General features: G+C 40.9%; 1 protein-coding gene across 4 annotated transcripts in view; it reads left to right on the forward strand.

Annotated features, from left to right (window-relative positions):
- clstn1 (calsyntenin 1) overlaps positions 1-19,986 on the forward strand; it is a 33,508-nt gene extending 13,522 nt beyond the window's left edge. Inside the window, exons 2-19 of one of the 4 annotated variants that reach the window (XM_019254427.2) lie at positions 1,426-1,548; positions 3,815-3,844; positions 5,374-5,569; positions 6,568-6,776; positions 7,499-7,648; positions 7,933-8,118; positions 8,235-8,483; positions 10,072-10,193; positions 10,333-10,495; positions 10,807-10,857; positions 11,831-11,988; positions 12,224-12,372; positions 13,177-13,421; positions 14,415-14,585; positions 14,941-15,086; positions 15,212-15,347; positions 16,129-16,313; positions 17,260-19,986. In XM_019254427.2, the coding sequence (XP_019109972.1) occupies positions 1,426-1,548; positions 3,815-3,844; positions 5,374-5,569; positions 6,568-6,776; positions 7,499-7,648; positions 7,933-8,118; positions 8,235-8,483; positions 10,072-10,193; positions 10,333-10,495; positions 10,807-10,857; positions 11,831-11,988; positions 12,224-12,372; positions 13,177-13,421; positions 14,415-14,585; positions 14,941-15,086; positions 15,212-15,347; positions 16,129-16,313; positions 17,260-17,451 (2,861 nt within the window). In that variant the 3' untranslated portion in view covers positions 17,452-19,986. The remainder of the gene's footprint in view (positions 1-1,425; positions 1,549-3,814; positions 3,845-5,373; positions 5,570-6,567; positions 6,777-7,498; positions 7,649-7,932; positions 8,119-8,234; positions 8,484-10,071; positions 10,194-10,332; positions 10,496-10,806; positions 10,858-11,830; positions 11,989-12,223; positions 12,373-13,176; positions 13,422-14,414; positions 14,586-14,940; positions 15,087-15,211; positions 15,348-16,128; positions 16,314-17,259) is intronic. The other 3 variants (XM_019254429.2, XM_019254428.2, XM_019254430.2) reach the window with 3 other exon arrangements.
- Positions 19,987-20,450: the final 464 nt, after the last annotated feature.

A 20,450-nucleotide genomic window follows, 5' to 3' on the forward strand; every position in this document is an offset into this window, starting at 1 on the left:
CATGAATCAAGATCAGTTGCTGTTGCTTTTATTAAGCTCAATTTTCACAAAGAAATCCAAAACATAGCTCCCATATAACCACTGGCAAATTACGGTGCTTTGTAAATGATTAAATAGATTCCATTTGAGCCACGTGCTTATTGTGCTGTGGTCGATAATTGTTTAGGCTGCCCCAGCAGTTTGTCGTGCAGAGCATGGATTAGCTTGATTGCATGACCCGGTCACATTGAATTTGTCCGACTGTTTACATTGAAAATGACCATCTGTGTAAGGACAGCAGGGTTTAGGTGAGGACAGAGAGGCAGCATGTCTTGAGCAGGTTTTCTGATCATTTGCACAAACAGGTATCTGTCTGTCTGTTTTTATTTACTTTTCTAAATGAGGCTATTTTGGTGCACTCCAGGAAATATGAATCAAACGGGTGTTCAGTTGTTTTGATGAGATGTCTCAGTTTTTTTATTGCCTGCTCAGTAGAATATCAATCAAGCTGCTGTTTGTTTATTCATTTTAAGATTAGTGTTAATCTGTTTTTGCAAATGAGAAAATGATTCAAGAAAAAGTAAAGCTGCTTGTTAACAGGTTTTGCATATAGCAGTTATGTAATGGTTGCAGTTGCTGCGGTGATAAACTAAACATGATGTTGTGCCTGCCCTGAACTAAAACTCTATATATATACGATTTGGATGTACTTGCTGTCAGGAAATATCCTTGGTCCGGTTACCTCTCCCAGTGTTTCAGTGCACGTCAGCCAGAGTTAACATCACCTCTGCAGTTCAGTAGCACAGGATGCTATCCTCTCTCTTTGCTCTGAAGTGAGCACATATTGGCTGTAAGAGAGCTGCATCTCCCCTGCGTCAACACTGTTTTCTAAGCCAGCCCAAATATGTCACTCACTGCAGCCTTTTCTGCTGCTACAGCTACAACACAGTCCTATCTGCAGCTGGGATGCTTCCCGGGCCAACTAGCAAACAAAGCACTAAAAGAACCGACTACAGCTCCGCAAACTGGCCTGGAAATCATCGTCAGAGTCTTTGGTGGATTTGGATTGCGGCTCTGTCAGTCTGTTGGAACCTTACTGGTGTAGAAATATCATAAAATAATCTTGAAATAACTTCTGTTCTGATATTAAATAATATAACTGCAGTACTTTGTGTTTAGGATGGACAAGATGTGTATTTGAAGGGAATATTAAAAACATCCAAAACCTCATTAAAAATGTACTTAAGCTGCAGTGGGAGTAGAGATAAAAGTCCAACTAGTGATTTGAGAAAACACAGATGAAATCTGATTATTAAAAACACTGTGGAGGAAAAAAAAAAGAGCTGTGAATTGCTAATTAGTGTTGGTGAGAGAAAAAACACCTCGAGATAGAAATAGCTTTTTATTTTTATGGGCACTGACATTTCCTCTCTCTGTTTCTCACAGTCAATAAGCACAAACCATGGATCGAGACGACGTACCATGGGATCGTAACGGAAAACGATGATAAAGTACTTCTGGACCCGCCTCTGATTGCGCTGGACAAAGATGCTCCTCTACGCTACGCAGGTGAGAGAGGAGGTTAAATGCTGCTGCTGCCATTTCTTTACTCCCTCAGCTTCACTGCACTTGGAATCGCTCTCCTCTCATTTCACACTAAATAAAGAAAACATACTCTGCAACGAGAAAAAATGATAATGCATAAACAATGTGAATTTCATAGACATTTCATGGACATTGTGTATGTTTAAAGACATGTAATCAAGCTTTACTTAAGTCTAGTCTCAGCATAGTGCTTTTAAATCGACCTGTTTTGGTTAGTATATGAAGATCACTCTCTCTATAACTCTGATATAGGTTATATATGTGTGCTTGTATAAATCAGATGTTCACTGACTCACTGGTGCTAGAGGGGGATAACTTTGCACTCCTAGTAGTGGAGTATGTGGCATGCACATTTGATTTTTATGACGTGCCTGTCATACTGACATGCAGCTGGCTACCATATCCTCTAGATTGGCCCTTTTGATATTCAGATCAAAATACTCTTTCATGTTTTTTTTTGTTTTTTTGTCCCCTCCCAGTAGAGAGGCACAATTAGTGGGCTTTCTGTACCAAGGCAGCATTAGCTCTGGAGCTTTTTTAATCATGTCAGGATTGACTTTGGCCAGGATTCAAAGCACCACAGGACTGGAAATGATTTCCCACCGTTTCACAGCACATGAGTTGCGTGATCTTTTTGTCTGCTACTCCCCTCACCCTCTGTGCTCTCCCTCCACTTGATATGGCCATTTTTATCTCCGTTTAGGCCTACTTCTCCTGATTTAGCAAGCGAGGCTTTAACGTCCACGTGGCTGTCAGAGGAGATGTCAAATGTAATGTTCTTCACATTGTTCCTAAGAGCTGATCTGCAGCACATACTTCTTAAGATGGACAACTTCAGTGAGAGGCCCATCGTTTCTAAAGGGGTGGGGAATTAAATAATGTTCCTGTTCTCTGCATGACGTTTGCTTTCACAGTAAATTAGTGTTGAATACAGAGCTTGGTGCTCCCACTTCTTTCTAATGGGGCTCCCCTTTTCTTTTCTTTTTTTCTTTTTTTTTTGATGAGAATGAACTGCGTGTCCCTGTGAACTAGTCTCTGTCTCTCTCTCTCGAGTTAGAGAGAGAGACAGGGCAAGCAATCTGGCTTCACATGGCAACAGGAGTGACCAACTCTGTCGAGCCAGCCTTGTATCCGGCCCCATCTGTGCCAACAAACAATGTTCACTGTAAAGCTAACACACAGGCCAAAGACAATCACGGATCAGATCAATGTGATTAGGTAATATTTAGCATGAAAAGAGTCACAGCACGGGTTTATGTGTGTTAGAGTGATACACTTGGTGTGAGTTCAGTCAGGCCGATTGAGAAGCTAAAATCGTTGAAACCAAATCCTCTTCAAACTTGGAAAGTAGCTCAGCATTCATGCATAATTGTGCTGTAAAACGAGTGAGGAACAGAGCAGGGAACCCCCATCAGATCTGGATTATTTGATTATATTCTCAGCTCCCACCAAATATCCAGCATATTGACCTATAAACTAAATCATATTGTCAGGTTGTAATTCACCGTGTTTATTTAGTCGTAAATATGCATTGCAGGCCAAGACTGTAAAATCGATACGTAACAATCAAGCGTGATGGCTGACTCGACCCGAGCTGAGAAGCCTGTGTGGCGAATGAAAAGGAATTCCTAAAGCTCCGGTGTGAGCCAGTCATTAGTGCTGTGGTAAACAACTCTTCGACTGCATGACTGGCCCTGAACAGTGGTCTCTAATGTGAAATCCATTTCTAATTGTTTAGTAGGTGAAAACAAAATGACCAGGTCCAACCCACTGGGAAAAAAAAAGCAGCAAAATAGAAAAGGACTTCATCAAGATTCTTTTTTCATCTTAATATCAATACCGTAAATATTTAAGCAGTGTTTTGAGAGGTGAGGTGAACTTGTTGACTCTCCAGAATCCTCCAAAACATGCTGACATTAAAAAGTGAGATTTCTGTTGCTTGTAATTTGATGTTCTGTCATTTTTCACTCGCTGTTTCTTCTAAAAGGATTTGCTGAGCCATTAATAAAACTGCAAACTCTTTGACGCAACTGGTTTTTCATGAATGTTTTAATCCTTCCTTTCTTGCGACTGGCAGAAGTGCGTATAAGAAACTGTGCGAGCTTTTCTGCTGGCGGGTCTGTAAGCTTATAGCGAGAGTATGTTTCCTTGCTGTCCTCTCTGTTTTTTCTCTGAGATGCTAACTTTTCTTTTAACTGATCTGGGTTTATCTTTTCTCCCTTCCTTGTAGAGAGTTTTGAGGTGACCCTCACTGAAGAAGGTGATCTTGGGCTCTTTCTTCTGCCTTGTGCTCTTTCTTATTCTTATTATTATTAACCCACTAACGCAAAAAACAGCATCCACACTTTTACACAGAAACTCCCGCCATGCTCTGTAATCTTCCCATTTGGTTTTTTCTCAACTTTAAGTTTTTCTCACCCTGAATTTTTTGGAGTTCCAACAGCTGGATGAAAAGTGTGATGTGGGGCTGACTGTACTTAGAAATATCTGTGCATGAGACATCCATTGCAGTTTGCAGACCCTAACAGTTTTTCAGCTGTCACCAGGAAACAGAAAGCTGCTTTAAAACAGGAGTTTTCAGTCACTTTGCTGCCATTTTGCCCAATCCAGTCCTTTCGGTTAAAAAAAAAATATGGAAGGAAATGCCAATTTTTGACATATTTAATAATAAAATGAAATCTAAAAGAACATTTCACAACCCCATCATGTAAATTGGAGCAGAAATTGACACTAGATTTGGTATTTAAACGTCTTAAAGGCATCATGCATGTCTGTGGTGCAGGTACAGTGACTCCTGTGGACTTTTCTGACATTTAAGTCTTCAACTGAAAGCTGCTGAGATTGTTAACTAATGCAAACTCTCTCTGCTACAAAGTTTCTGTTGTCGCATCTTTTGCCTCAGTGGATCTTGTTGAGTTAGTTCTCCACCACTAATCTCCACCATTAGCATGGCTGCAGTTGTCATTTGATGTGGATGTCAAGCAAGTTGATATTTCTAACCCCAGTTCTCATCCAGTATTTTTTTTTTTTTTGGTTGAATACTGTTCTTGTAGCGGTTACGTTCTCTATGATTTCATTTTCTTTGGATTCATTTTGCAGTAGTTTTGGGCGAGAGGCAAAATTACACAGGAAGACTTTATTTAATTAAAAAGTACTATTTTCAGAGGAGGTGTCTGAGAGGTTTTATTTTCTTTCACAGACTTTTTTTGGGTTTTGATGACTGATTTGGTGCTGAATCAACTTACCACAAGGCTTTTATGCTCTATTATCAAGATTTTTATTTTTATTTATGTTCCTTATTGTTTCTATCGTAAGATAGGCTGTAATTTTACAGAGATAAATGATCTTCACTTCAAATCCTGTTCTCTATGTACTTACTTTTTGGGCTTGGTTTCATGACTTTGATTTCTAATATTTTAAGTACTCCTGTGAAATGCCTGTCCATATCTTTTCGGTTTCTGCCTGCATGACTGGATGCAATGTTTTCAAGTGGCTTGGAAAAGTCTTTTATGATACTAAATGTCCCACACCCTCTCCCAACTCCCTTCCCTCCCAGTACTCACCCATATGACAGTGCTTTTTTTGAGCTTCCTCCACAGCCACCACCCACCCCAATCTACTACTACAACTCCCTGGCACCAAAAACCCGTGGCTGATCTTTTGTTTTTGTTTTTGTTGCGTGAATTTATGGTTTTGTTGTTAACATAATTTTTAATTTGAACAATAAGATTTTCACGCCTGTCATCAGTTATTCTGAGCAAACACTCTTTTGGCTCTTGACGTGTTCAGGTGAGATTTGCGGCTTCAGGATCCACGGGCAGAATGTTCCCTTTGAGGCAGTGGTCCTGGACAAGTCCACTGGAGAGGGGGTCATCCGTGCCAAGGACAAGCTGGACTGTGAGCTGCAGAAGGAGCACACCTTCACCATCCAAGCCTACGACTGTGGAGAAGGTCCTGATGGCGCCAACATGAAGAAATCCCACAAGTGAGTCAGCCTCTGCCAATCCAGAAGGACTGGTACCTGATCTGAACCCCGAGTTTTCCTCTGACGTGACTAATTTCTTTTTAGCTTGACTGCAGTTACAGCGATCATAGCTGAGACACACATTTGTTCATATGACCTGATGCATTAGGCTGTTTAGTTTGGACCATCCAGAGAACTGTGTGATGCTAGATGTGTCATTTTAATTCAAAATTAAAACTATTATTAAATCCTTTTACCCTTTACTACAAAAGCAATTCATATACTTCTCCCAGATTGTTTTTTAACTACACAAACATCAAACCACATAGAGACATGGTGACATGAGAAGCAGTTAAAACAGAGGTGTGATGAGCTTGTGTTGTGACAGTTCCCCATAAAAAGGCCCCTTAGTATGAGATGCTTATTTTCTTTCCATTACTCGTGACATACTGTATGAGGTTTATAGCAGAAACATGTAGATTAAGGATTAATCTTAATCCATCTCTTAATTATCATCTTTAAGCAAAAATGCTCAGTGTTTGCAGTTTGCAGCCTCTCAGAGGTGAGAAATTGATGCTTTTTTTTGGTCATACATCAAAACAAACTGGATGTGTGCGGAAAACGAGAGAGAGAGAGCGCATTTTAAAGACATGACTTCGACTGTGGGAAATGATACCAGACATTTTTCACTATTTTATTACATTTTAGAGACAAAATGATAGATACTTACAAATACTTATAATGAAAAGATTTGTCACAGCTCTAATGAGGCCCAGTTGTTGTCTGGAATAAAATACTTAAAATGAATTATTTCTTTGTCTGTAATTTGTCACCATCAGAGAGAATGAATGAACACGTAAGAGTGCTGCTTGGCTTACTTTCAATAACAGCCCATATGACTTGTTTACTATGTTGCTCCTGTAACATACTGTAATAAGTAAGTGTGGACATGAAATGGACCAGAAGTCAAAAGCTATTTGATCATCTCATCGTCATCACCAATATTTTGTCTCTCTCAGGGCCACTGTGCACATCCAGGTGAATGACATCAATGAGTATTCACCGGTGTTCAAGGAGAAGTCCTACAAAGCCACCGTTATCGAGGGAAAGAAGTATGACAGCATCTTGAAGGTGGAGGCAGTGGACGCCGACTGCTCTTTCCAGTTCAGCCAAATCTGCAACTACGAGATCGTCACTCCTGATGTGCCCTTCACTGTCGACAAAGATGGTAAGCACCCACACCTAGCAGCCTTGTCTTAGCGCCTGATGGGGTTAAAAGCTGCAGTTCATGCCTTAGAGCCATGATTTTATTAACACATCACATTGTCTATTGATCTGTGTAAAAGACTTATTTAGAATTCACTGCAGCTTTTCGCTCTGCGCGGCGCTGACTGTCTCCTTGAAGTGTCACCCAAGTTGGTGGTTCGTGTCAGACTGCTGGGTTATTTATCTTGTGCCTTGTAAAACAAAATTAAAGATCCAGTACAAATGACATCAGATATCCAGGCCCAGCTCGGCTCTGATAAAAGAGGAAATGCATACAGGTGATAATGTGAGGACAATCAGTGTGAGGATACATAATGTTGGTGAAGGTGCTCAACTGTGACAGCTAATCACTGGGATCTGATCTTAGTCAAACAAAATCCATCACTCTCTTTTAATCACTTGCATACTAATCAGATGATAATTTACTTTTAGCATCGCAAGGATAAAGATGTAAATCAAAATATTATGATGTGGCCTCGAAGAGATATCAATCAGTATATTACGATTTTAGTTCAGCACTTTTGGGCAAAAAAATAAATAAATCTTTCTAAAAACTCTTTTTAATATTTCAATACTTTGTTTTGCTGCTTCATCATCCCTTTATGAATTTCCTTGCACAGTTGCAGCTTTGAAATTAAACAAAGAGCGGCCCTGGCACTCACTTTCCCCCTCTGCTTCACTCAGGCTTCATCAAGAACACGGAGAAACTGAGCTATGGCAAAGAGCACATGTATAAGCTGACGGTGACCGCCTACGACTGTGGAAAGAACCGTGCCTCTGAGGATGTTCTGGTCAAGATCAGCGTCAAGCCCACCTGCAAACCCAGCTGGCAAGGTATCAAAGCTCTCTTCTACTCACTGTAGCTCGCCAACCATCACTGTTTAGGTGTGTCTCTATGTTGAACAAAAGCGGCCCACCAACGCACAGGCTGCCATTGTGAAAAAAGGTTATTTAACTCCTTTAAGCCACAAGCTCTTTTATCGTGTTTTAAAGAACTGAAGTGCTTTTTAATGCATAATTACTATTGACAGCCGCTGCATTGACTGCTCATGTGTTATTTGCGCTGTGCTGAAGGACATCTTTTCATTTTTTCCCTCCTCTCTCGCTTCGTCTTTCAGGTTTCAATAAGAGGATTGAATACGAACCTGGCACAGGTAGTCTGGCCCTTTTCCCAAGCATGCACTTGGAGACCTGTGATGAGCCAATCACATCCATCCGAGCCAATGTTGAACTGGAAACCAACCATATTGGAAAGGGCTGCGATCGTGACACTTACTCTGAGAAATCGCTGCACAAGCTGTGTGGTAAGTAATTGCACCACTGAAAATGGGTATTGTCAGGAGTGCATCAGATCAGATCCTTTCCAATATATATTTTCAGTATAATTGACTTTGATCTCTTTGACTGATTGTTTTTTTAGGTGCCAGCTCCGGCACCATTGAGCTTCTGCCTGCACCCAGTAATTCTGCCAACTGGACGGTCGGACTGCCCACCGACAATGGGCACGACAGCGACCAGGTGTTTGAATTCAATGGCACCCAGGCCATCAAGGTTCCTGACGGCATGGTGAGCACCAGCCTGAAAGAGCCCTTCACCATCTCTGTGTGGATGAGACATGGCCCCGGGGCGCATGAGAAAGAGACCATCCTCTGCAACTCTGACAAGACAGGTAACGTCCCTGCTTCAGTTTGACTTTCATTTTTTGAAATTAGTTTGCAGGTAGTTAACTGTAAAAAACACACAATAACCACACATTATTAAAGTAAAATGATTCGATCGGACCCACGATATTATAAATATAGTTTCTGATTGTCATGTTTCAGCTGAACAAAACAGAAACTTCTGCGTGAATACATGTGTTATTTACAGTCAAAAACTACTGATTGGACCGTTAGACACTGAAAGTCTAAAGCAGTACAAAAGAAATACATTAATCTTGTACCATATCACCCTGTAATTTGTAGTATTAGCCTAAGACCTAACGCGTGTCAGTTATCTGAAAGTTTCAGCAATGTATTACATTTAAAATATCTGGCGTCTACCGAAGGAGTCAAAACCTCAGCATAAATCTTGGCATCAAAGTGACATACTCATTATTGCAGCACATATGGTGTCTGAAAATTTGCCTCCTATTTTAAAAAAAAACGAACTTGAGGCTGTAATCAGCGTTGGCGCTCAGCTGGCTGGCTAACACATGGAAACACACTTCCTTCTATATTTTCTGTCTCACCTCTGCTGAGCGCTCGCTGATCTTTTCCTTTTTTGTCACTAGTTGTAAATTTTGCATGCGGTCACAACCTCCTTGATCTTATTGACTGTAAAGTCTCGGCCCAGGCAGTGACAGGCAGCTCATTAGCTTCCGTGCGGCTGCTTATATAAGAAGGATTACATCAGAGCGGCTGTGCCCTGGACAGAAAGCTCCCATACCCGTGATCTGAGCACCATACATGGCCTCCATACAGCACAGTTTAATAGAAATCTCCCACATTCATTGAATCTTTTTCTTTAGATGGTAATGCTGAAATGATATATTAAACACTAAAGCTGTGGGGCATAGACATCACATCACATCACGTATGTTGCTGTCTTTCTTTAAGTGCGGCCTGGTGTTATTAATCAAATGAAAGGTAAAAGCCTCTCACAATCAATTTAAATGATGCAGACCTATAAACCGATGCTTCATATAGACATGACATCATATGACAGCTTTTTGTTCGATCTTGTAATAGACTTGGCCTGTAGATACATATTGAGAACAGTACTGTAAATCTTTGAATCTTTTTGAGGATTAACAGCCAGCTGGTGTTTGGTATTAAGCCCGTATGTGCAGATGAATGTTGACAAATAAACTATGGTGACATTTCCAGGTCTGAGAACAATAGTAGGAACTGGTTGTGAAACGGATTGTTTTGTATTACCTACCTGTTAAGACTGGTAAATTACAAGAACAAAAAATGCTGTGGATGAAATTGTCATTTTGCTAATGGCAATCCCAGCAATTACATACTTCAGAGATGTTAATTGTGTAAGGCACATGTTTGTGCTCGCAGTGCTTATTTTGTTTACTAGTAATTTATGCCCTTGTGTTGTCACCAGTTGTGAATATAATACAGTAATTCCAAATCAGCACTTAAAAATCTGTTTATTAATACTAGCAAATGACTTAAATGTAGTCTTGTGTTGGGGGAGTTGGTTAAAAAACAAACAATAGTTACAGTTTCATATCTTGATCGCCCCTCTTATATTCTCTGCTGCAGAGATGAACAGGCACCACTACTCGCTCTACGTCCACAACTGCAGGCTGATCCTTCTCCTGCGCCAGGATCCATCAGAGGCCGATAACTACAAACCAGCCGAGTTTCACTGGAAACTCGACCAGGTCAGCTGCATACACTGCCAGACTTTGTACAAGTCTAGAGTATGATATTTAACTTTCAGGAATTAAGTTAGCTACAGTGATATGTAACTTTTACAGTCCCACTTTCAGCTTCTCATCCCCTCGGTTTTGTCCTTCACAGGCATGTGACAAAGAGTGGCATCACTACGTGCTGAACGTGGAGTTTCCCACTGTGTCTCTGTTTGTGGATGGTACTACCTTTGAGCCCTTCCTGGTCACAGAGGATTACCCACTGCACGTCTCCAAGATCGAGACTCAGCTTACCATCGGTGCCTGCTGGCAAGGTGAACTCTTCAGTACATTAAAGGAGCCAAAAAGATGTGAATCTCTCATATATAGTTCAAATGTTTCTGTAACATCTTACTGTTTTGTGGGTAAAATAGTAAAAAGATATTATATATAATGCTACCTGTTAATTAATATATTTGTTTGTTTGAACTTGTGTAAAAATGTAGGGTGCATGTTATTTTATTAACACTTTCTTAGCCTTTCAAATGATGCACCATGACCTCGTATGTAGCATCTGAATCTCTACTGCAGATCCTCAACCTTCCTCCCTGTCTCTCCCTGCTCTCTTGTTTCTGTCCTTTTACAGACAACTCAGGACATGACAATGACACTGAGTCAGTCTCTGAGCCCACCTCAGGTTGCTCAACTCTTTCCCTTACTCCTCAGATTTGTCCATGTGTCCACAATGTCCCACCACGCTAACTGCATCCTCATACCATTCCGACTAGAATGATTCAGACGCATTCTAGATGCAGAAAGATTTCTTTTTTTGCATGATGCAGTACGCGTGAGACTGTTGTGACGTTAATGCTGCCTGTATGATTCTTTTATGTTTTTTTTTATTCTCCATGTATATGCCCTTCTCACTGCAACAGCCAGACAGTTGTTTTTCACACAAGCGGCACAGGAATATAGACACATAATGAACACAAAACTCTGACCTGGCTGCAGTATATTGGCCGTGCAGGCTCTCCTTTCAGAACTTGACCTTTCGGTCAAAGCAGAAGCTCCTCCATATCAGATAACAAACCTGCAGCAGCACACACAACACGTGCATTCTTGACTATGGGACCTTGAAGATTGTCTCTGCAAGCGCACAGACTTATGCTCATTATGGTTCAACAGGAAGACACGACATAATTATTTCACCTCTCATTAGGCAGGATTCCCCTCACAGCGCTACTGAAATATTCAGTTATCTTGAAACATCAAGGCTCCAAATTTCAGATCACCTTTGAGCTTTATTAAGTCCTCAAGGTTGTCCCAGTGTTTTCTGGAAATAAGGTGACTAAAGATTAATTTGAGGCTCATCTTGAGGCCCTTTTTTTTCTGTTGGGGTCATTTATTTTTCCATATTAATGCAGCAGTTCGCCCTATTAATGCAGATTTTGCATGTATCCAAAGTGTATGTAAGCTCATCCATCATTCTCCTGCCCTTGCTCACCGGGCCTCAGGCCTTGTAAGGGCATGTATACTAACTTGCATGAATGCCATTCACACTAGCTCCGCTCACTGAGACGGCATGCTTGATTCTCCAACCCAGAAAAGGTAAAGTTTGTGGAATGTACACTTGAGTAACTAATTTATGTGTGTGTGTGTGACATACCCAGGTGGAAATGCTCGAATGGCTCAGTTTTTCCGGGGGAACCTTGCGGGCCTGATGATCCGCTCTGGCAAGCTGGAGAACAAGAAGGTGATCGACTGTTTGTACACCTGCAAGGAAGGACTGGATGTGCAGCTGCCTGAGGAAGTCGCTTCAGCTGTCAAGGTGAGTACGGCAAAATGTTTTAGAGACACTTAAGCTCAGTCAGATTGGTGGTGAGTGTATTTGTGCATCAAGAACTAGACTGTGGTGCTAAACTGTAACTTAAACTAGCCCGTTTTTTTTTTTTAAATAACTTGGTATTAACCTGAAAGCACACTTACACATTTCAACGTGTAAGCATGGCATCAGGAGACAATCTTGCCTCTTATCACATAGTCACCTTGATTTCTTCTCGTAGGTGGAGTTCAACCCCAACCAGTCCTCTCTGACAGTGGAGGGCGACGACATTGATGCCTTTGACAAGGTCATGCAGCACATCTCCTACTTGAACTCCCGCCAGTTCCCGACCCCTGGCATCAGGCACCTTCGCATCTCCACCACCGTCAAGTACGTAGCAAAAGCCAAAAATGCTTTGTCTGCTCAGTCTCCGTCGTGTCACCTCATCTGTCAATCAGCAGCAGCCCGACGTTTGCGCAACAGGTTCTGTCTGCCTGATAGACATTCAGAGAGGGTTCATCCTTCGACTTTAAATGTAAGGATGGTTTGTTGAGGTAAGATAGGGGTCAATAGTTTGACTTCATTTGCATAGCAAGGAGAGTAAACATGAACGGACAGAGATTGGAGAGAGAAAGAGGCAGAGCTCTAAGATTCTGTATTTTGTTTATGTTCTTTGATCTCAACGATGTATCCAGAGACCGAAATGTAAAAAAAAACATTATATTTTCAGATGATGTATGAGAAGAATATCTTAAGACTCAGGTTTCTGCAGAGCTAGAGCTCCAACATCCAGTTAGTGTTGCAGTCTAACATTTGTTATTATTTGCATATGAACTAACCTGCATCTCCACTGAGCAATTGGACTATGGATATATTCAGACAGGATCTGGCACTGCAGCGAAAACGCACATAAAACTGCAAACAATTACTCCTGAATAGAGTTTAAAATTGTTCCTTAACCAGATTATTTCTATTACTTCACAGCCTTTAGAGATACTCGAGTAGTAATTTCCTACTGTGGTAAAAAAGTGTGTTTGGCCTCCTTCTTCCTCCTTCCTCCTTTTCACTGTCATACAGTTGTTGAAGTCTAGGTGTGAAGCTATAACAGTTCATCTCAGTGTTGTTGTCTTCCCATTCACTCCCTGTCATAAATCATAAAGGTTCTCACATATTCAAACTTAAATCTCCCCCCAGATGTTTCAACGAGGAGTCCTGCGTTACGGTGCCAGATGCTGAAGGTTATGTCATGGTGCTGCAGCCCGAAGAGCCCAAGATCAGCCTGAGTGGCATTGACCACTTTGCCCGCAGCGCTGCTGAATTCGAGAGCCAGGAAGGCGTGACGCTCTTCCCTGAGCTCCGCATCGTGAGCACCATCACCCGCGAAGTGGAGGCTGACACAGAATCTGAAGCCACGGAGGGAGCTGACGATGACCCCACAGGTATGAGAAGGGCACATGACCCAGACGTTAAATAATGTTAAAGGGAATTTTTAGGTGTAGCTAACCCACTTTTTAGTTGATTGGTTGTGTTGTTTGTTTGTTTAACAGTGTGCTCATCCTCCTCCTCAGTTATTTACTCTGAATTTCTACTTTCGGCCATATAATAAATCTTAGTCTTGTCTTTCCTGAAGCTGTGCGATACTCTATCCATTGTCTTGATTAAATTACCTTAGACACTGAATGGGTCTGCAGCCACAGTGAATCTACAGTTAATAGCTGCGTGGATGTACAGTAAATGTGAGGATTACGCCTGCAGGGCAGCAGGATTGGACAGAGAGGGAGGGAGAAAAGAGATGAGTTGTTTACTACTTTCTGGGTGGGGTTAGAAACCAGCCGTGCCATCTGTTAGGGTTATATAGGAGCTAAGATGAGCAGAGACAATAGATGTGCACTGGGGTTGACACAGATACCAGAAGATTTTGTGTCCTGCGGTGAACAGCACGCCATACGGGACAAAAGGGCTTACAGAGATCTGTTAGTATTACCTGCATTACCCTGCCCCACCTTCAACCACCAACAAATGAGATGTCACCGTAGATGATGAAGAATCACTTAATAGGAGCTTCAACAGAGTCAGGAGGTGCAAACTGTGTGTGCATGAAATACTAATTTGTTTGGAGAAGACTGGCTGCTGCAGCAGGGTTATTAAAATATTGTTAAGTATGAATTAAATTATATTTTGGAGTTCCTGAGCTGTTTTACAAGATATATTATTAAACATACTCAGGTTGGGCTGTACTATTTTTAATGATTACACTGTGGTGTCCCAACAACTCATGAACTGAATCTCTGACCCAATTGTCGGTGGTCGAGTGAAGTGGAATGTGTGGAATGAAAAGAGCAGCATCAAAATGCTGTTATAGGAGTGCAGGAGTCATTACAACATTACAGGCCTGATTGACTAAAAATGTTTTTCTCCTTTTGTTCATTCAGTCCAAGAGACAGTGGTATCAGAAGAGATCATGCACAACCTGGACACATGTGAAGTGACTGTGGTGGGAGACGAGCTGGACGGAGAACATGAGAGCCTGGAGGTGGACATGTCCCAGCTGCAGCAGCATGGCCTGGAGATGAGTTCCTCTAACCTCGGCCTCGTCATCACCGGTACAAAGCACAGAGCTTTCCCAACCAGCACATAGAAGCTTCTCTATTTATAGTCTTCACTTGCAGCACTTTCTTCCATCTATTTTTATATTTTTCTAGTTCCATGTTTTTTTTTCCATGTTATGCACCAATTCAGCACAATTGATTCTGAAAAATTTGAGATCTTAATTACTTTACAGAAAAAAAGTCTTTGAAATGTTAGAAACTCAAATCTTTACATGTAAACAGATTACAACATGTAATCGTAGAAAATAAAATGTATACCAGAGTGATTTGAAGTACAAGTTGCCAAATCAAATGTCTTTTTTTTTTTTTTTTTTTTTTTTTTAATCATGCCCCCCTCTGTATGTTCCAGGTGTAAACACCATGGCTAACTACGAGCAGGTCCTGCATCTTATCCGTTATAAGAACTGGCACACGGAGGCTCTCTTCGACAGGAAATTCAAACTGGTCTGCTCTGAGCTCAACGGTCGCTACATCAGCAACGACTTCAAGGTCGAGGTATGACTGAGCACAACAACAGTGACGCATTCACAACAGAGGCGTGCAAATGTATTCTCACGTCCCCGCATCTGAAACGTTTTCTGCCCGTACACATTTGTGTTTTTGCCTTTTATTCTCTCTAGGTGAACGTAATCCACACAGCCAATCCTGTGGAGCATGCCAACAATGCCATGGTGCAGCCCAACTTCATTAACCCCGTGCATCATGCCTCTGTGGATCTGTCTGGTCACAACCTGGTCAACGCTCACCAGGCCTCAGGTACTGCATCACGAGAGTCTGACATGACATTTTCATCAAATTTTTAATTTTTGTCTTAGCTCTGACCAACACATTCTGGTGTATCACTGACCCTTAGACACATAAAGATGACTTCCATCTATATATTTTACAAACACTTGTAAAAAAAACACATGAATTTCATGAATAAGGGTCTACTGAAACTTCCCCCAGTTGTAGCCTTTTATTTATACGTTCAAATTAATACCAAACATCATCATCAAACTAGTAATCTGCTTAATATTTGGCTTCTGGTATGGCGAGCATTACTCGGATGGATTACATGCTATTAACCAGAAGTAGGCCACATATGAAACACTGGTTGTTTACCCATTTTTTTTGTTTAATGGCACAAGTTTAGGGATTACAATTGAGTGCTGTGTGGTCTAAGCACAACCTTTTATTTCCCAGCTTCAGTAATCCTCTCGATTGTCAGGCTCACTAAGCCTGCCAACTCACAAGAGAGGTTCTTTCCTGCTAATATATGGGGTAAAGTGGAGCAGGTTAGGCAAAGCTATTTAAAGAAAGACACACCTAGAGCTGCCGAAAGCATTCAACTGCAGGCTACCGAAAAGCCATTAACATCAGCGCTGGCACACCATGGAACGAAAGCCCTTGAAATGCCCTCAGACAGAGTAGAATCTCTTTGTCTCCCCACTTTAGGCTGTAACAAGGTTTTTAAGTCTGAATGTGCAAATCGAACACAGTTTACATTAAACCTGACATTTTGTGTGTGTTTGTTTGTGCGTTTGCTTCCTCGCAGTCGTTCCCAGCGCCGCCACTATTGTCATCGTGGTGTGCGTTAGCTTCCTGGTGTTTATGATCATCCTGGGCGTGTTCCGCATCCGAGCTGCACACCAGCGCACCATGAGAGACCAGGAGAGCGGCAAGGAGAACGAGATGGACTGGGACGACTCGGCCCTCACCATCACCGTCAACCCCATGGAGGTAAAAATACACAGAACGTTTGCAGGAAGGAAAAATTGATTTCCTGGCTGCTTAGCCAGTGTAAAGGATTTCACTTCTGCTGCCTAGCTTTTCACTTGCTAGTGCTCTCTGGATGATGTTGAGACTGTGGCCAAGTGCTCATAATTGACAACCCTCGTTGTACATATACATTAATATATACGTATAAATATAACATATACATTATATTTATGCGTGTGAGTGTTACCTTGTTAATTAGAATCAAAGAATCACATATCAATATCATATTTTGTGCAACTAGTTGGTCTCATGCAGATAGAGAACTTTTTTTGGTGCCCCAGCCAAGAAAGCAGCACTGATATTTTGGTCTCTCAGAACTCTGAAGTGAAAATTTCTAATTGAGTCAGCGAGTAGGCAGACATATAAATACATGTACAGTGAATTCATGCCTCTTTTATTATTGTATGGGCATTCAAATAATCAACGTTTTTACTTTTCTCTTAGCTCATAGTTGTCCCATAGCTTGTTGTTGTTTTTTTGCCAGTGCCATAAAGCAACAATGCTTGGGGATATGTGGTCTTTTACATATTTGAAAATAAAATATTGCATTGTACTGTAAGATAGTCACTTTCATAGAATTGGCTTCTTTATTTTATAAAATATCTGCAATAAATATTAACTGTAGAATCAAATCAAATCGTTCTTACACTGTATCGAATCGTCTGTAATAAAAGTACATAGTTTTTTTTTAATTGTATCATAACCTGTGTATCTAGATGTGTATCAAATCATTCATCACAGAGAGATGTGCAACCCTAGTGAGAACGTACCTCTAAACGTCAGGATGCATGTGGTGTTTTTATTCCCAATAAAGCCGTTAACCTTGAATAAGATGACTGCCTTCAATTACTTTTATTATCTAAGGCACATTTGGATGTTAACGCCCCGCCCTCTGTCTCTAATGCAGACGTACGAGGACCAGCACAGCAGCGAGGAGGAGGAAGAGGAGGAGGAGAGCGAGGACGGAGAGGAGGAAGATGACATCACGAGCGCTGAGTCAGAAAGCAGCGAAGACGAGGAGGGCGCAGAGCCGGAGGACCAGCAGGGGGCAAGCAGACAGCAGCAGCTGGAGTGGGACGACTCCACCCTCACCTACTAGAATAACACACACACACACACATCAACATACCTGTAACACTAAACACAAGCTCTCTCACACACACCACCAACTTACACTCACTGCTCCACACACACACACACACACACACCCACCGTACAGTTTCATGTTCAAGGAGCCATGATGTAAAAAAGAAAAATACAAAAAAGAAAAATTCCCTTCAGCGTATATATGGTCAAGGTTTTCCTGTTGTTCTCTTAGTGATGGTACTCAGTGTAGTGTAGTCATCACCAGATTGCTGATTTTTACTGTTTATTTTTTTATTTATTATATTTTAATTCCCAGGAAAACTTGGCCTACATTTTGTTTTGAACTGTGTGAGGAAGCCAACCCTGCACTTTTTCTTTTCTCTCAGACACGAGGCTTTCAAACGGAGAATACTCTTTTTTTTCTCCCCCTAATGTATATTCTTTGCGTAAAAAGCTTTTAGATTTGTTTGCCGCTAAACTCACGCATAGCTTTGACTTGAGTTTTCTTGACTTGTAGTCCACAGTGAAACAAAATTATGCTTTTAACAAGTAGACCGCATTTTTATTTTTTCTTCTTTTAGTGCATGAGCATATTTGAGAAGTCATATGTGTAGAGAAATTGCTTTTTAAAGATTTTGTAAATATAAAGAAACCATGTAATTAGTCGATGTGTTAGTGGAGGCCTACTCAACGGGGGTCCAATATCTAAAACGACGCAGTACGTAATGTAGAATATTTGTGTCACAGAGGCTGTAGCATGTCGCTAAATTTCCGCAAAAAGCTATTCCATCATGCTTGTACAAAAATGTCTGCTTCATGATGAGAAACCCAGGATTGTTAAGCGGAGGTTTCCACGACAAAGTGGCGTCCATTTTGTCTTTCTTTCTTTTTTCTTTTTTTTTTGCTATCTCGTACTGGTCGCTGTTTTTTAGCCTCGTACATGCTTTGCTTTGCTTGCACAGGTTGCAATGCTCTACTCCAGGCGTCAGTGTATTTCATTCCCAATAGATCTCACTGTTGTACAGAAGGGATTTTCTTTTTGTTCAGGGTAATCATACTCAGAGAAATGCTAATGTACAAATCAACATTTTGTGTGGAACGGTACAAACGCCAGGTCAGCAGGTACTACAGTGCTGTCGATCTGGAAATATGGGTACTAACATTTCTGCCAGTGTATTTGGGCAAGTCAAGAGATTTCCTCAGCAGCTTTAAAAAAAAACAACCTTTTCGTCTGTATCCCAGTCCCGCTGTGCTGACAGAAGTGGGAAGGGAAAAAAATCTTCAAACTACTGAAAGAGCAGATTTATGACAGACAGAGCTTTAGTGGGGCCTGGTTGAATAGTGCAGTTGCTGGCATTGTTTTTTGGGGGGGTGGTGGGGGGGGGGGTGAAATTAAAGTACCTTTCAGGATTGCTTTGTTGCAAGTTTATTTACAGTGGCACAGCTATTTAACCTGAAAAAACAAACAAAAAAAACATGAGATGAATTTTTAAAGTGGTTTCCTGTTGCAAAATAAGCAACAGGAAAGTTCGAGGAAGAACAACTAAGGATATGGCTGCATAATTTACAACAAGAACACTTTAAAAATGAATCTTCTTCCTGTTTGAATCTTAAAATGAAATATTTTTTTGCAGTAGACCACTAGATTTTATTGTACATGGAACTGTACTGTAGAGTTGTTCTAAGATATTTGTTTACATTTGGTAAACTTATTTTCCTTCTGGTATTAGTATAAATCTCATACAATTGATTAGGAAAAAGTGTCCAACCTCGATCTCCTCTCAGACACTGTTGTCCAACACTGTTGTATATATCTTTCACAAAAACCAGACGCACATGTACCTTCACACTTAATTATGTAGTGTTTGTCTCATGTTTTCGGGTACCAAGTAAAAATGTTAATGTTTCCCCAAACCTGCATTGATTAAAGCAGATCAGATTTGGGGCATTTGAAGTGAACAGAATGTTTCAGGATTAGAAATATGGCGTGCTGTGAGTCTAATTTTTTTCTTCTTTTTTTTTCTTCTTCATGCAAATCTGTTTTTAGAAGCCAACACTGAATTCAAAGGCTCATTTTGGAGACAGTTTCCAGGCTGTTTTGAGGGTGTGAGGTCCACAGTTGTGTCTCTTTTAATGAATTAATCATTTCTAAGAGGTCTGTGGTGGAAATGTAGTGAACAGTCTCCCCTCCATGGTGACAAAATCAAAGGGGCCCAGGTCTGAGCCGGCTGAGATGGGAGTGCCTTTTCCCGATCATAGCACAATTAGCAGGTCTAACAAGAAATAATAATAATAATAAAAAAAAACAACTCATCCGTGCTCTTTTATTTGTGGCAATGTTTTGTTTTGTTTTATTTTATTTGTATTTGTTTAATGCTAGATTTCTTACAAAGCTGGGGATTACATTTTCTTTCAGTTTGTTGTAACAATAGTCCACCGCTAGTTTTATTACAAGTGAGAAACGTTTTACATAGATGTCATGTGTCCATGTTGATGTGTAGAGGAAGTAGATCCATATTGTATCTTCTATAGATATTGTACTAAATCATTGACGAAATCCACCTTTAAAAATATGTACAGTACATTATGAAATTGCTTTGGCAGCATACATGGGTATACTGTTGATTCACCTATTTGTGTATAGTGGAAGGTAATTTTGAACAGTGTCCTATTGCCTGAGTTGTTGAGAAATGATCTTGAGGGCAGCATGAAATTCACAAGAACCTGAGTTATAAGCCCGTCGACTCCCAAATTCTCATTTTCATTATGTCAAACACTCGATGTCCACATTTCAACACCACGGGGTCACTGATATGTGCACACTGACGCTCCAAGTCAAGTCTCCACAGTGACTCCACCATCTCCAGTTTTCTGGGCTTAATGCTTTCTGATCTGCCCCTGAGCTAAGTGTAAGTTGGTTGAATTGAATGTCACTGCCTAACAAACTGAAATGCAGCCATACTGTAATAACAGCATGAACCACATGTTTGTGTACGTTCCACGTGGGGCTGT

The sequence above is a fragment of the Larimichthys crocea genome, chromosome XV, assembly GCF_000972845.2.
Source record: "Larimichthys crocea isolate SSNF chromosome XV, L_crocea_2.0, whole genome shotgun sequence".
In the NCBI taxonomy this organism is placed as follows: Eukaryota; Metazoa; Chordata; class Actinopteri; family Sciaenidae; genus Larimichthys; species Larimichthys crocea.